The sequence below is a fragment of the Primulina eburnea genome, chromosome 8 (assembly GCF_022965805.1).
Source record: "Primulina eburnea isolate SZY01 chromosome 8, ASM2296580v1, whole genome shotgun sequence".
Classification (NCBI taxonomy): Eukaryota; Viridiplantae; Streptophyta; class Magnoliopsida; order Lamiales; family Gesneriaceae; genus Primulina; species Primulina eburnea.
Window position 1 is genome coordinate 44291554 of NC_133108.1, and position 17713 is coordinate 44309266.

The window sequence follows — 17713 nt, forward strand, 5'->3', positions numbered from 1 at the left end:
CAAAAAAATAGAGAGAAAATAATGTTTTTAGTGATTTTTTTCCAATTTAATTGGTTGATTATTTTTTTCCAAAAATATTTTATTAAACTGGTTTATCGAAAGAGGCATTATATTGGAGGGGAAATTAATAATGGAAGGCAAGAATTTTCCTTTCTACTAATGTTGTTGGAGGCTAGAAGTTCATTCCTTTCTCCTAAGAGGGGAATCTCCTGGCCCAAGCCCAAGAATAAAAACCTTCCCAGGCGAAGCGGCTCTTGCTCACCCGACACGATCGTACGAGGTCACAATTCACCCAACACGATCATCCGGGGTGAACAAGAATTGGGGATCGGATGCGGCTTGTTCTTAAATATATTATATTATTTTATTTTATTTTATTGTCCCTGCCAAGTAGACACTCCGAAGACACTTATTCCCCCTCCACTATAAATTCACGTCCATGCACCCTTCACTCCACAACTCTCAGATTCTTAAAAATCCCTCTTACAAGTGAATTTTTTTGAACATTTTGCTAAACCTAAAATGGTTAGGGCCGAGTATACTTATCCGTCACCGAACGACGACTATATCCTCGACCCAGTAGGGAGACACCGTGCCGCGGTTCCTCCACCACAACCATTCATAAAGTCGTTAAAGAACACTCTAAAAGAAACGTTTTTCCCCGATGACCCCCTCCGCCAATTCAAAAACCAGCCACCGAGGAAGAAGTTTGCATTAGGGTTACAGTACATCTTTCCAGTATTTGAGTGGGGCCCCCGTTACACATTGGACTTGTTTAAATCTGATCTCATTGCCGGAATAACCATAGCCAGCCTCGCCATCCCTCAAGGGATTAGTTACGCCAAGCTTGCTAACTTGCCTCCAATTCTTGGCCTTTGTGAGCAAAAGTTTATAAATTTTTTTGACTAGAAAATGTTATTATATAAATAAATTTCGTAGCTAACATTTTTTTGACGATTTGTTATTAGATTCAAGCTTTGTTCCGCCATTAATTTATGCTGTAATGGGGAGTTCAAGAGATTTAGCAGTGGGGACTGTGGCCGTCGGATCACTGCTCACAGCCTCTATGTTGAGCGCTGTGGTGAATCCGAACGAGAATCCTACACTCTATCTTCATCTTGCTTTTACTGCTACTCTCTTCGCCGGGCTTTTTGAAGCTTCTTTAGGTGTTTTCAGGTAATGGGATCCTTACCAAATCGTGTTTCAGACAATATTTTGGATCAATGATATAAATTTACTCATGTTTTGCGTACAATTGTTGCAGATTAGGTTTTATCGTGGACTTCCTGTCGCATGCAACGATAGTAGGGTTCATGGGCGGAGCCGCGACGGTGGTGAGCCTCCAGCAGTTGAAAGGGATACTTGGATTATCCCATTTCACTCATTCTACGGATATTATCGACGTTATACGCTCTGTTTTTACCCAGATTCATCAGGTTCTTCTTGTTTATTTATCTTTTTTCTTGAATTTACAGTTGAAATAATCTGTTTATTTAATAGTTTGCTGTATCTGATAATTTGCAGTGGAAATGGGAGAGTGCTGTTCTTGGATTTGTTTTCCTTTTCTACCTCTTGTTATCCAGATACTTCGTAAGTTCATCTCAATGCTACTATATTCGGTGTCGTATTAATATCTCATACAAGAACTGTATATTAATCTTCAAGATTATTTATTTATTTAAAAAAAAAGCATTTCATAGCTTATCCAGTCATGCATACGATATCCAATTTTTATTCAAATTATCGCCAATGTTAAATAATTAAATATATTTAAATTTAAGTCATAATTTTTTTTGAAGGTTAATTTAATTCAAAGTTGAGTACTATATTATATTTGCATGTATATATTTACGTATTGAATTATTTATACTTTTATATTAGTAGAACTTTTACATCTTTCTAGAAGAAGGAATATTTATATATACATGTTTAATTCTTGGAAGGGAATTTTGTTTTCTATGCTCTGTCGTCATCTAAATCCCACTTAGCTATGTAAGAATGCTTTTGTTTATTAAAATATTATTCCTTTCAAGTATTTTCTCCAATCTGGACTTGAATATTTTCAAATTCAGCCAACTCCATAATAAGGAAAGATAAAAGTAGATGCCATTGGGTGGGCGGCTTTGCATTGAGTGCAAAATCAATATTACCTTTATTAATAAATACCTTTTGAGCCTCAAAATATGTATAATAATTAATTACTTGTGAATGTGTACATATAATTACAAACGTCAAACTTGAAACTTGGACAATTTTGTATAACGTCAAATTAATGGTTTGAATATCTTTGTCTGACTTAATTCAATTCTTATAATCAAGTGTCGGACACTTGTACTTTATTCTCTCTCTCTCTCTATATATATATATATATATATATATATATATATATATAGTTTAATTGTGTTTTAAATATTGTAATTAACAGATATAAATTTATTTTGCCAATTAATATTAATGATGTTTTATTGAATTTGGTAATTGAAATACAGAGCAAAAAGAAGCCAAATCTATTCTGGATTTCAGCAATGGCTCCATTGACGTCCGTGATATTGGGAAGCCTTCTTGTATACCTTACCCATGCTGAGAAGCATGGGGTCCAAGTGGTGAGCTAGCCTCACCCTTCCCTTTCATCACTTAATAGTATCGAATTTAATATCCCAATTTTCGGTGCAATCGAGTTAATCCAGTCGTAACTAGTATTGAATCAGTTCTAAAATCCGGTTTAGCCTTACCTGATCATGTGAGTTCGAATTTGGCTTTCTTGAGCTTGCTTCGACTTGAATATTATATACAACCTAATCCATCCTTTATATTTCATTGTGTTATTTGTAATAATCATTGAATTGCTCATGCGTGTCTTCATTGGGCATGTTTAGACAATAATATTTAAATCTGATCTTGCATCGTTCTGAAATAATTTAACTTACAGATTGGACATTTGAAGAAAGGAATAAATCCACCATCCATAATGAATCTAAACTTCGACTCACAGTATCTGCCAACAACTATCAAAACAGGAATAGTCACCGGCATCATCGCCCTCGCCGTAAGTCCTTTTCGCTCCCACATATATAAATAATCTCCCACCCTTTATTGTGTAGCACATGTATATCATTAAAGCTGTAATTAATGTATAATATCTTAATTTGGACAGGAGGGAATAGCAGTGGGTAGAAGCTTTGCAATGTTCAAGAATTACAACATTGATGGAAACAAAGAGATGATTGCTTTTGGAATGATGAATATTGCTGGTTCTTGCACTTCTTGTTACCTCACTACAGGTTTGGGATTTGAATATATTAGAATTTCTAATTAAAATACTAATACAGAAGGAAAATGAGTAACATATTTGTCTGTTGATTGATTTCAGGCCCGTTTTCCCGCTCCGCCGTCAACTTCAACGCCGGATGTAGAACAGCAGTTTCGAACATTGTAATGGCATTTGCAGTCATGTTAACGTTGCTGTTCCTTATCCCATTGTTCCATTATACGCCGATAGTGGTCCTTTCCTCAATCATAATCGCTGCCATGCTTGGCCTCATTGACTATGAAGCGGCCATCCATCTATGGAAGATCGACAAATTCGACTTTGTCGTGTGCATGAGTGCATACTTGGCGTAGTCTTCGCCAGTATCGAAATTGGCTTAGTCATGGCGGTAAGTACGTTAAATTGCACCCCATTCAAAGTTTCGAATACGACGACGTTAATACGTGTAGTTGGATTTGCAGATTGGACTGTCTATTTTGAGAGTACTTCTATTTGTTGCAAGACCAAAGACATTGGTTCTTGGTAATATTCCCAACTCCAAGGTTTACAGAAATGTGGATCAGTATTCCAATACCAGCAGAGTTCCCGGAGTTCTAATTCTTGAAATTGATGCTCCCATTTATTTTGCCAATGCAAGCTACTTGAGAGAAAGGTAACAACAGTACACACAGAAAAAAAAATAAAAGAAACTGTTGTTTGGGTCATTAATTCATCACAATCATCAATCAATTGTGAACTCAAATCATGGTTTTCTTGTTCCAGAATTTCGAGATGGATAGATGATGAGGAAGACCGAATAAAGTCGTTGGGAGAAACGGGATTGCAGTATATTATACTCGATATGAGTGGTGAGTGTTAGAGATATCTAAATTTAGATATATAGGCTTAACATATCAACCAATCGAATTTCTTGAACTTGGCAGCTGTTGGAAACATCGATACAAGTGGAATCAGCATGCTTGACGAGCTAAAGAAGATCATCGATCGAAGAGGGCTCCAGGTAAATTCAAATCAGCTTTGTGTTATCCATTGCTTGTCAAGAAATTACTAATAACTTGGAACAATTTTCAAGATTATTTCAGTTCTTGATTGGAATTTGGTGTGATATTGAGCAGCTAGCACTGGCCAATCCAGGAGCCGAGGTGATGAAGAAGCTAAACAAGTCGAAGTTCCTCGAAACTATAGGCCAGGATTGGATCTTTCTAACTGTGGGAGAAGCTGTTGGGGCATGCAATTACATGCTTCACACTTGCAAGCAAATCATGGCTCCAGATCAACCAGAAAGTTATAGCAGCAATGTATAGGGTATTTATGTGTGTGTGTATATATATATAAGTATGCCCGAGAAACAGCATGCAGTTTATATTTGAGATTTAAACTGTGGAAGCAATTTTGTCCACCAAAATAATCTATGTAGCATAAAAAAAAATAATGTACCGATTACTTGTACAGCTTCAGTGCTTTCCAAAATAAAAAGTTGAAGAAAAATGGTTCTATGCGCTACTGTTGTATCATTTTCACTTGAACCAAAACGCAAAGTATGCAAATTTCAAGTGTAATTTTCACACAAGTTTTAGTGTAAGAAATGTTCCTGGCGGCTAACACTGCATAAAAATCTACTGTAAAGAATGTAAACCGTAAATATGCTGTTCTAGGCCAAGAGCATAAAAGTACCTAAAAGAGGGGTAGCATATACAGATATGATATACGTAGAGCTGTCGAAATATTAAGAGCAGGAATAAAAAGCTCTCAATCTTGAAATGTCTGAGGCTGGGAACACGCACAAAATTGTGTTTTTTTCTGCCTATGGCTCGCTCTTCCTCCTCCATATAGATAGTCTCGCAAAAGAACTCTTCTTTTTGTCTCAGAAACTTCGGTTTTTTCTTCCTTCTCATGGTCGAGTTTATGTAAAACGAACTGTAACTTCTGTATCTCCAGCTGCAACCTTGCAATTTTTTCAGACATTCTTTGTGCCTGCTGCGGCAATCTCCTCCTCCTTGTACTTGCTTCAACTTCGGAAAATGTGCAATTTTCTACGTTTTTAGTCAATCTTGCATTAAGATCAAAGAGCTTCATTATGGTTGTATCGGCTTCTTCAAGCTGTCCTTTCAACGATTCAGATTCAATAACATCTTTGCCCCGTTTCCCCTTCTCTGTAACCTCGAGTTTCCTCTTCAAATCTTGAACTGTAATTCGGAGATTGGCCAGTTTCTGGATATCTGCATCCAGCCTAGCTAAAATTTTCCTCTTGTTCGTTCCTTGAAGGGGATCTTCGTGTTGCTTTGGGATCTCTAACTTGTCCACACTTAACTCCTTCTCAACCAGCGAATCTGAATCAGGAATCAAAACCTCACCTTTCCACTTCCTCATTGATTTAACGTGGTTGATATCAGTCTTATCGAGTGCAGAAGAAGAAGAAGAAACTTTCTTCAATTTTCCAACCATAAGACCAATTGTGCCATTTGGATCAGAAGTTTCCCATAATTCGACTATTTCATTTTCTATGCCAACCGGTTCTTCTCTCTTTCTGATACCGTGAGAAGAATCATCAGAAATTTGATCGAGGACAATGTCTTTTGTCAAAAGAACATTATGATCTGCCTCAGAGATTTCAGATGTAGGCTTGGAATTTCTCTTATATTTCCCACCCTTGGATTTTAACAATTCAACTTGCTTCGTCAAAGCTTCCAGCTTGAAATGTAGATTCGTGTTCTCCTGAACCATTAGTTCCTTCATCTCAACTAATGCCTTTCCAAAAGCTTGAAGCCTAGCACGCACATCCTGCAAGTCAGCAAGCGTGTCTGTCGCTGGGGTTTTCTTTTCTTTGTTCAGATTAATGCTACGGGGAACACTTGTAAATTGAGCACCCTGAATCAAACAAATAAGATAAGAACATAACAGATGTTAAAGCCAGTACTTGTGGACAAAGCAGAGGGAGAAAACTATGTAGAAATCTTAAAATGTACGCAGTACTTGTAATTCCTCGTTTTCGGGGTTCTGAAACTTAATATGTACGTCAGTCTGGTTCTCCAGAGACGATGTGCATTCTTTCAAGGATACAATTTCAGAAGCAATGCACGAAAGTTGAGCTTTGAGAAATTCGTTTTCATTAAAGTAGCCAAGATTTGCTTCATGGAGCTCATGAAACTTCTGCTCATGAAGAAGCTGAGTGACCATAGAGCACTGTAATTGACCAAATACTGACGCAGCCCGAGTCTCAAGCTCGTTTATCTCATTTTTTTTGTTTTGAAGCTCAGAATGCAAATCACCCTCTCGGCCTTTTCTCTTGTTCTTCTCTTGATGCAATTCATGGAGCTCAAGTTCCAGTTCAACAATCCTATTCTTTAGGGAATCTAGACTCTTTTTAATGTCAGTGGATTCTATTCTGAGATCTTTGACTTTTTTTTCCAACTCTAGTTTCTCTTTCTCAGCTGTAATAATCTTCTTTTCTGCTTTCTGAAGTTCTAGCCCCATCTGATGCAGCACGGTTTTCCCATTTTCAATCTCATCCATAAATTGACAGAGAGATTCTTTCATTTTCTTAACGTTATTCAACAGCATGTTGGCATAAAGCTGGTCTTGTTCAGTTTCATCCTTGCATGGATGATCCTCAACAGTGTCAACAAACTTCAATAACCGAAAAGTACTGGCCCTCAGATGATTAACTTGATCAGTTAAAGATTTGATCTCCACTTCTTGATGAAACTGGAATTCCTCCAACTTCGAGATCTTCTTTTCTGAGAGAATGGATTCTTCCACCAGTTTCTGATTGTTCATCAGCAAGTCCCGCTTACTTTCTTCCAGCTCTCGGACCGTTATCCGTAAGACGAATATCTCTAATTCATCATGTATGCCCTTGTCTAGAACTTGAGCAAGTTCTATCTTTCTCCATCGACATTCTTCATTCAAGAGTCCCCTCTCAGCTTCAACACCACATAACTGTGTATGACTCGTTTGAAGGTAACCCGAAAGTTCTTTTCTATTTGCATCCAAAGAAATCTGCAACTCTAGAACTTTGCGGCAATTCGATTCTCTCTCTTTCTTAAGAGTTATGCATCTATGTTCCAGTTCACTACGAATTTTCACAAGTTCTTCTAGTTTTGCCTGCTTGTTTTCCATCTGGTGCTTCAAACCATCCTTTTCATTGATCAGATCGGCTTTTTCATTTACGAGCAACTGGCAGGAATCTTCCAAGATTTTTGATTTAGCCTTTGAAGCTTCAAGCTGATGGCGTGACCCCGAAAGGGATTTAACTAGAACACTGTAGTTTTCCGAGAGGTTTACGAGATTCCCATTTGTTTCCTTAAGTTGAGTCATGAGTGTGGCTCTCTCATCAACAAGAGTGGATTTTTCATTCATAAGAAATTCACAGAACTGTTCCAATGCTTCTACTTTCCCTCCAGCAGCCTCTAGTTCTATATTCAAATCTGACAAGGAGCACTCCAAAATGGAATTTTTCTCAAGAATCTGCTTGTTCTCTTTCTCGATCTTTCGAACTTCATCTTCCAAGCTCCGGACACTGGTCTCTGCAACGGACAAAAGTTGAGCCTTATTCTGTAGCTTAGAAGCCATGGACCGAATTTCTTCCTGAAAAGCTGTTTTAGCCTCCAAAAAGCTCAATCTCTCTTCTTGAACACAAGCCCAGAGTCTTCCCAGTTCCTTCTGTTTCTCAGTAAGCTCTTGTTCTCGATTCATCTCACATCAAAGAATCCAACTCAAAATGAAGAGATTGATTCGATCTTTCTAGCACGACGCATTGTTCTTTTGCACCCTTTAACTTGGATTCTCCATTCTCTATTTCGGAATTGAGACGTTTAGCCTCCACCTGTGCTGATACAAGTGCCTGTTCTAGGCTAGAAATTTTATCCGCTAATTGCTGATATTGCAAAGCTGCAGCTTCTTTTTCCTCGGTCAACTTGGAAATGGTCTGTTCAAGAATTTCGACACCCTGTTCTGCATTTTCTGCACGGTCTCTAAGTACTCGAAAATGCTCCCAAGTTTGAGTATCTTCAGATTCACTTGCATGATCCGGTTCTGGCAATTCTTGATCCTCGACATAAATGTTCCTATTGTTCTGAACCACCCCCTCAAAATTAAGACATTTTCTCACCCGATCAATCGAACCAAATGGATCATTCAATTTCAAAACCTTATTTCTTGTGACATAATCCGATTCACCGGTAAAGTCGCCCTTAGAAAAGATTGAGCCTAGATCCTCATTCTGCATATCACTATCAGCTTCACTTATCATGCATAATGGGGTTGACATCTCAGGTGTTCTAGGATCTGTCCCTGAAACAGAACTCGCATGCGAATCATCAGAAAACGTCAAGGAAACTTGATTCGGAAACGCTTCTGCCATCGTCCTGTGGGCATGCTGAATCACTCCAGTGGCATGATCGTATCTTTCTGCCAAAGCACGATATGCCCTGTAGAATTCCTCGACCAATTTCATGAGCTCGGGCCGTTTCTTATAATACATCTCCGCCCTTCTTGCAAACGAATCGGCGTCCTCTTCAATCAGCTTTATCATAGCTTTGACCTTGGCATCCATATCTACAACAGCACAAAGAAATACTATGTTCTAAACGCATGGAATTTAAGATATCACATATGCGCATAATTAACTATCAGAAGCTACACCTGTGAGATTGTCTTTGAGCCACTTTGAATTCTTCGGGCTAATGTGGCTATCCCACCACCAAGAATACATTCTCCTCGAATCCGTATGCGCCATCTTGACGAGTCACAGACGCGCAATGGCACCGGCTAAGCAAATTTGAAGCTGATCCGGAACTGAATGATACCGATTTCAAGAAACCACTTCAATATAATTAAGAGAGAATATAGAGTTCAAGCTGTCTCTGTTTCTGCAACTAGTGGAAAGAAAATTTATAAGGGATCATGATATTACAATTAAAAACACACAACTTTCGACATGCTTTCAACCAGTAACTGCTCCATAATCTAAATTTCTCAGAATTCACCGGAAGAAGTAAACAAAAATCCCATAATTCAAGAATCCTAAATCATTTAATGATCAAACAAAAATTCTGAACCTCGGATAATCAAAATTTCCCCCAAAAAAAAACTACATACGTCCAGAGACATACAAACTGAGAATCAACTTGAACTAGAAGTTAAAGAATTTATTTTGATAAAAATAAAATGTACTCAGAAATAGAAAAAGAAACGTGAACTTCGGAAGAGGAAAAAGGCACCCCCGCCCACCTCAGCTTCTCCTCGGCCTTTCTACTTTAAAGTGAACCCACTCCATCAACGTTTCAGATCTTTCACTTTGTCCCTCTTTAGCTTTATCTAGATTCTCTATTTATTATTTTTCTGCAGAAAATAATTTTCTTTCATTGTTTGTTGCTGTTGTGTGCTGTGATGTGATGACTTTGCATGAGTAATTGATGAACTGTTCTTTAGAATAGATTTATATATAAAAAAAAAAAAAAAACAAGAAAATGACAAATTTTAGGGACCTTCGAAGTTACTATATTTGTATGCTAATTTCATTTTCCCTATAACGTTTCGATAAACACATGGGTTTAGTTGAATTTTCCTTGAGAGTTCTCCTCATAATAAATCCACTAATTTGGATACAGGATCTTTATTGGATTACCGTATAGCATCTCATTACCGGAGAAATTCGGAGACGGTGGACTTTCTTCACTTTAATTTTTATAGAATTTATAAATATAAATATTTGTGTATCATATAACCACGAAATATATCTCCCATTAAAATTTTATGTCCCATTAAAATTTTCCATAAAATTTTCGAATTTTAATTAATACTTTGCATCCTTTTATGAAAGAATATTGATGAGCATTCAGCCATAGCATAGGGCTATCTATGTATCCCATTTTTTGTAAGTTTGCATGCACGTCTTCGGATAACGATGTGACACTAGGCAAAAATAAGAGGATGACACATTGATAGGCAAATAGCCGTGAAAATAATTTATTTTAATAAAAAAAAAAGTGAATCCATATAAAATTAATGAACTTTCACGTAAAATTAAATATATCTATTTTTTTTAAAAAAAAATTACATAGATATTTTATTTTTTTAAATATCACTAACGTGAAAACTCCTATAAACAGTCTTACAAATTAATTTTATAAAATAGATATCTCATTTGACCTAACTGATGAAAAATATTATGTTTTATGTCAAAAATATTAATTTTATTGTAATATAAATCCGATCTATTTTCGATTGATACATTCGATGAAGTTTTTGGTCAAAAGAGTTTTTATCTCAAATATGTTAGTTGAGAATATTAATGAACATTATATATTTTTAAAATAACAATAAATTTGTTTTTTTTTTTAAATTATAATCTCAAAATATGACCTATATTCAATTTGTCAAATGATCCAGGTCCTTTTATCAATTATTATCATCCATTTAATTTTATGAAAAAGCACAATTAACCATACTGTCTCCAAAGTCCAAACGTCATAATAACTAATAAGGATAACAACGGCTCTCTGGTACGTGTTGCTAAAATGGACGCTCATTAATTTTATAATTAAAATAACAAAACTAGTAAATCTTAAAAAGAATATATATAAATTTTGATTTTATTTATAAAATTTTATCAAAGAATTATTTACACTAAAAGAAACGGAGCAGAGATAAAATTGTAAAAGAAAATGGTAATTAATATTATTTTATTATAAAAATATAGATTATTTTAATTAATAAAGAAATGAATAAAAGCTTTTGCCTGTGAATTGGATAATAATACTTTTCCCTTATTAAAAGCATTAATTAATTTTTCCTATACTTTTAAAAAGTGGTAGGTGCCCTCCACCCGACGAAATTATTGCTTCCCCTCAAAATAATAATGGTTTTTTTTATTGCACAGACAAATAAATTAATATTATTTAATATAATTATTAAAACTCGTACATACTTTTAATTTCAAATAAATATACAATGTTAATAAAAAAAATCCGTAGTACTATGCACATGACAATATTTTTAAAAGCATTAGTAGGTTAAATAAAACATAAGTTTATGTTCGTCAACATTTATAAAAACAGATTAGGTAATATATTAAAATATTTTTCAAACAAATTTTAATTACCTAATTTTTTTATTAAATCACTCATAAAAAAAAAATAAAAAATCATGTCTTATTTTGTGTGTAATTTATATCTTTTTCAATTTGTTAAGCTATGTTATATAAATTTAATTAAAAAATTAAAAAATCATGTCTTATTTTGTGTGTAATTTATATCTTTTTTCAATTTGTTAAGCAATGTTATATAAAGTTTAATTAATTTAACTTTTGATTTCAAGAACATAACATATCGATAAAACATTTGAAATATAACGCATCATCACCGATTGGACCAATATGATATAAATTAAATGACAGTGGACTCATGATACATATAAACTATGACCATATCTAGAATAACCTAGGAGGCGAAACAAAAGGGAAGGTCATTCAATCTTGAAAAGGTCTCTCATGATACGATTTTACGAATTTTTATCTGTAAGACGGGTCAACCTTACCGATATTCATAATAAAAGTAACACTTCTAGCATAAAAAGTAATTTTTTTCATGGATTACTCAAATAAGAGATCTGTCTCACAAAATACGACCCGTAACACCGTCTCACACAAGTTTTTACCTTGAATCTTTAATCAAAAATTTCAATTACCTAATAAAATTAAGCAAAAACTTGTGTGAGACAGTCTCACGGGTCGTATTTGTTAGACGGATGGATATCTTATTTGGATCATCCATGAAAAAGTATCACTTTTTATGTTAAGAGTATTAGTTTTTATTGTGAATATTGGTAGGGTTGACCCGTCTTACCGATTAAGATTCGTGAGACGGTCTCACATGAGACACACTCATAAAATCCTATGTTTTTATTATTCTGAAAAAGATAACAAAAATATTTGAGTTGGCCTCATGACTGTCGCCGCATGTGCCTCAATGATGCTACCAACTTTTAATATTGTAATTACACCACAGTTTAAGTTCCGAAATCATCTCCAATCAAAGCGGAACAAAAAATTTATATATATAATGTTTTTGCTTTGTACTCTTAATTTCATCGTATCCCTCGCTCAATATTGTAGATGAAAGTGTGATACATATACATACCGTAATCTTGTGACATATTGTTATAAGGTAGAAATTTTTTTGGGGGATAAAGAAAAGGTTTTAACGGATTTCGAACTCGAGACTCGTCTAACCTATCTTATTTTTAGGGAAATATGTTACCATATCCCCGTAGGCTTTTGGTGGCATAAATTTTATGTGGAACGCGACGGCTTCGATGCTACTCTCGGGGTATAACACCAAATAAATTGAGGAATACATAGGTGAAAAGTATGAGATCCAGTGATTGACTAGATCTAGTCAAAAGGAATTCAATGCAAAGTAGTCATGTTTTCACTTTTTGGCATTCATTGTGACTTGTGAGGTGGAATGAAAATTCATGTGTTAGGTTTCGATTAAAGTTGAGTATTGGGATGAAAACCATTTTGTTAAAAAATCAGTACAAATCCCAAAATTGTTACTTTTATATATTTTAATTTAATTTCCAAGTTGTAAAATTAAGATCAATATAGATACAGACTCGGAAATATATTCAAAACTCGTTTTGACAGAATATTTGACGTGTGTAAACAATAGATAGCACTTTGATAATTATAAAGGAAATTATTTTATTCTCGATTCGTATAACGCATTATAATATATTTTGGCAACTATGAATTTTTAGCTTCGAGTTAAATTAATTGAAAGCAAAAACCTAGATTAAGTGGACTTGGGATTGAATACTTGAAAATCCGGACAAAAAAACCCAATTCTTCATTGGCCCACACACAGAACAAAAGGACCATGGAGCAAAATATGGCCCATTCAAAAAAAAAAGAACGATTTGGTCATGTTATCGAATCTGTCAATCGCTATGATTTGCTGTTCTCGGGCTGAACTCGGTCGTTTTAAAGAAGGAAAAATAAAAATAAAAATAAAAGAGAGCACGAATTAAATAATATCCTAATCAATTGAAGAAATGGATATCTTGTGACAATGATCCCCACATTAGAGTCAAGAAGGATCACATATAATATACAATACACACATATTTTTTTAAGACAAAAACTTGTGTGAGACGGTCTCACGGGTCGTATTTTATGAGACAGATCTCTTATTTGGGTCATCCATAAAAATTATTATTTTTATGCTAAGAGTATTGTTTTTTATTGTGAATATCGATAGAGTTGACCCATCTCACTGAGACCTGCTCTTTTTTTAAAGATTGAATTTATACAAACATTATTGATTTGTTTGATGGTGCGATAATCACCAGAAATTAGATGAAAGGTACACAATGAATTAAAGTATAGGACTCCTTTTCAAAATTGCTTGTGCCGATTTTTTTAATTCATAAAGATAGCGACAATAAACTCAGATTTTATTATAAGAAAACAAAGATCTTTATTACCATGAAGTGAAACTTATTTTGTTCTTGTATGCCTTCATTTTCGATTTAAAACGATTCAATCTTGTGTTACGATTAATTTGATGTATCGAACACCAGCTCAAATTAGCAACACCAAGAATTTATTTACTTAATAACAATATTTATATATTTGCACCACTTTCGAATAATTCTCCCAATTAATGTCCAGAAATTGAAGACCGTGATTTCTTGCCAAAAAAAGCCACACAAACTGCCTATGATTTGATTTTGCAATTATGTTTAAAAATAATTACTTATATCTATCGTAAATACATGCAATAACTCACGTGAGCACTCGTCCTAATTGGAATTCTCTTCAAAATTACGAGTATAATTAGAGGCAATTATACAATTATCTTACTCCATATAAACAAATTAATTCTAAAATATTTCTGATAGGTAAAAAAAAACTTGAAATTTTACACAGAACCAGATTACTCCATATTCTCTCTTGATAGATCTTACTTTAGACTACTTCATTTGTTCATTCACAGATATATTGGCTTCATAATATTTTGTGAAAAAACGGGTTTCATAGAGACTTCGTCGAGACATCAGATTGATCATCTAATAATATGTCCTCTTTTTTATTTTATTATTCTTTAAAATGGATATCTGATTATCAGTTTGTTTTTATCAATATACAATCATCGTTAATTGGGGTTTTACAATGCCGACATTATTTATAAAAATCAACATTCTATATATCTATGTCGTTCTTTTATGAAGCATGTATGCATATCCTTCCGACATTAATTCATGTTAGTCCCTGTCCTTGAATTGTGAATTGAACAAGTTGAAGAATCAAAGTGGTCCTGGAGTTAATGTTGTTCCTCTTCAGTACCATTCGTCAAAGAGATGTCATTGTAATATTTAAATTTTAGCAACGAAGGTTGTATATATATTGGAGTACGTACTCTCATCCGATCAAATAATAATAATAATAATAATAATAATAATAATAATAATAATAATAATAATAATAATTTATTACATGTTGCTTTACTATTGTCTAGTTTCTATGTGACTCATATTTGATAACTAAATTGAAATATTTTTAATGATTATTATTTTGATTGTCCATTCTAAGAAACATTTATTCTAATGTCCAAATATTTAATTAAGAGGTAATAAATTGAAATATAAAATAACTTGCAAGCTGAATATAGTACTTGGGGTTAAATTTGGCTTGTAAAAAGAATTTCCGCCATAATTAAGTTCAACGTACCCAAATCCGATAATTTCATGTTTGAGTTTATTCAATTCAAGAAATTGATATCTTCGCTCGGGACAAGGTGCGTGGATAAGGGTTCACATATTAAACCAAATTAAATAATTTTCACATAGCAATATAGTCAAATGGCATACTAATTATAATATATATGTCCATAATAACAAGTACAATTTTGAAAAATTGATTTTATATACCTTTTCACGACTAATATTAAAAAATTGCTTGAATAGACTTTCCGAAATTAAATCTTTTGTGGAAAATGAAAGGTACACAATGAATTCAAATTCAGGGACGTTTCATTTTCCAATTTGCTTGTTTATTCGTATATACACCATTTTTTTTAATGGAATGTTACTTTCAGCAACTCATTTCTTTTTTCATAAAGATAGCAATCACAGCCTCAGATTGTATGATGAACAGCGAGACAGACGACGACTCTCATATATATATATATATATATATATATATATATATATATATATGTATGTATGTATATACAAACTACAAATATCTGCAGAAACCTTGGACCACAGTTAGCTGCTATGACCATGTATTCTAGTTGGATCTTTGGACGTCGAAACCCTAATATGACGTCAATAACTGTGCACATATTTCGGAGGTATATTAAAGAAAGATATTCTAAATTTCACAATAAAGAAGGTATATTATTCCTCACACATTCTAACAACCCAAAAAAAAATTATTATTGTTATTATTATGTAAATTGTAATGCTAACAGATGATATGTTTGTACCCGTGTGTACCATTTTTTAGAAGGCAAAAATTTATGTGAGACGATTTCATTGGTCGTATTTTGTGAGACGGATCTCTTATTTGAGTTATCCATAAAAAAATATTACTTTTTATTATAAGAATCACTAGCATTGACCATTCTCATAGATAAAGATTAGTGAGACCGTGTCACAATAGACCCACGGTTTTGATAAATCTCTATAATAATGATTTGAGGGGTCATTAGAAGATCGTGGATCCATTATATGTCTTAATTTCCTTGACCATGAAATTTCATTTTTTTAAAACGTTAAAAGAAAGTGATTTCTTGCCAAAAATAGCTAGCCACGTCGTGAACTGCCTATAATTTAATATTTTGTACCTTTATTTCACGTCATCTTGAGAACTCGCATGCAGTGTACACATATTAATTAAAATAATAATCACAACAATAATCCACTCAAAAAAAATACTTACAGAAATAATTGTTATTTATATTGTCCAATTAGTGAATTCCAATAACCTTTTAAATAATAATGTTTGAATTCTGATTGGTGAAATCATTCCTTATTCCAAAGAATTTTTTTATGAATTCGTTATTATACAATTCCTTGTTCGTCTACAATCTACATGTACTAACATGTCTAAATCCCAATGAACATGACAATAAAAATTAAAGAAGATGGGACATTCCGGCCTAAGTTTAGTTATCAAATGTTATATATGCTTCTATATTTCTCTATAGAATTTTTCGGTTTCCTAATTAATCCGAATTTTAATATTAATGGTAGCAAAAATTTTCGAAAGAAACTCGAGTTCGATGTCAGAAGATAGTATCTTACGACTTTAGTAATATCATGATCTACGTATGAATCAATTAATAATAATATCATTTGGCAAATTCAACTCGTATCTTACCACTTTAATATACTATACTTTAATTAAGTTGTCGACGACCTATTAATATTCAATTTCCACTTGTTACAATTGGACATGGGTGAGTCCACAAAGTTTTCTTAAAATAATATTCCAAAAATAGAAACAATAAATGTAATCAAAACCCCAATGCCTATTAACTTCATATTACATCGAGGTCGTTTTTCTTCTATTTCAATACCATTGGATCATATATATCATTCATATATATAGATAGATGATTTAAGGATTAATATTTGATTATATGAATGGAAAAAAAATACTATAAATATAACATAGAATAATCTCCGTTAACTTACAACTTGCAAAGTAATTAATTAATGCATAAATAAAAACTAAAGAAAAGGACAGAGTGGGGATTTGACAGGCAATACGTAAACCATACAAGGATATTGGGGAAGGGTGGGGAAACGTAAGGCAATAAAGACAGTGACAAGATCTTTGGCTGGTTAAGTCAATGAATTTGATTTTTTTGTTCATTATGTGAAAATTTTAATTACCTTATTTTTACACCCTTTGGGTGAAATATTTCACATCAAATTTAAAATATCAGAGGATAAATTTTAATTTATATTTTATTTTACCCTTCTCTTGGTTACAATAATATGATGTTATTTGATGTTACAAGGACGATCGAGTATGGGTCAAGCGGTGAAGTGCGAGCTTTTTTGCAAAGTTTACGTGCATTGATGGCGGAGACCCATTCCAAATACATATCAATATATCATACCACGTGTGATCTTTTTATAATTTTGGTCACTTTTTTGATCAATTACGGGTAAAATTAATTCTATTTAACAACCTAAGTGTTAAAAATCAGTCACAAATGTTCTACAGATACACGAGTTTTAAAAACACAGATATGCAAAAGCCCACTAATTTTATCTAGAAGAAAAACTTATGTGAAACGGTCTCACATGAGATTCACTCTTTATCTAGAGAATTTTTTTTTATACGAGAGACTGCATGTAAAACGCTATTCACCCGATTTAGTTCATCAATTCAGTAAACACAAAACAAAAAAACGCCTGAATTTG

The 17713-nt window shown here is 33.5% G+C and overlaps 2 protein-coding genes across 2 annotated transcripts; one reads left to right on the forward strand and one right to left on the reverse strand.

The window, feature by feature from the left end:
* The first annotated feature begins 446 nt into the window (after positions 1 to 446).
* On the forward strand, positions 447 to 4771 carry LOC140840183 (sulfate transporter 3.1-like). Its single transcript, XM_073207355.1, is given in 13 exon segments — positions 447 to 877; positions 969 to 1176; positions 1265 to 1436; positions 1525 to 1590; positions 2490 to 2603; positions 2930 to 3046; positions 3155 to 3281; positions 3371 to 3610; positions 3613 to 3656; positions 3730 to 3920; positions 4031 to 4116; positions 4192 to 4268; positions 4384 to 4771. Coding segments are annotated over 13 exon segments (1986 nt in total). The 5' UTR covers positions 447 to 522; the 3' UTR covers positions 4573 to 4771.
* A 167-nt stretch (positions 4772 to 4938) lies between these two features.
* LOC140840182 (protein NETWORKED 1D) lies at positions 4939 to 9357 on the reverse strand. Its single transcript, XM_073207354.1, is given in 4 exon segments — positions 4939 to 6136; positions 6242 to 7967; positions 7969 to 8824; positions 8912 to 9357. Coding segments are annotated over 4 exon segments (3795 nt in total). The 5' UTR covers positions 9006 to 9357; the 3' UTR covers positions 4939 to 5017.
* Between the last annotated feature and the right edge of the window lie 8356 nt (positions 9358 to 17713).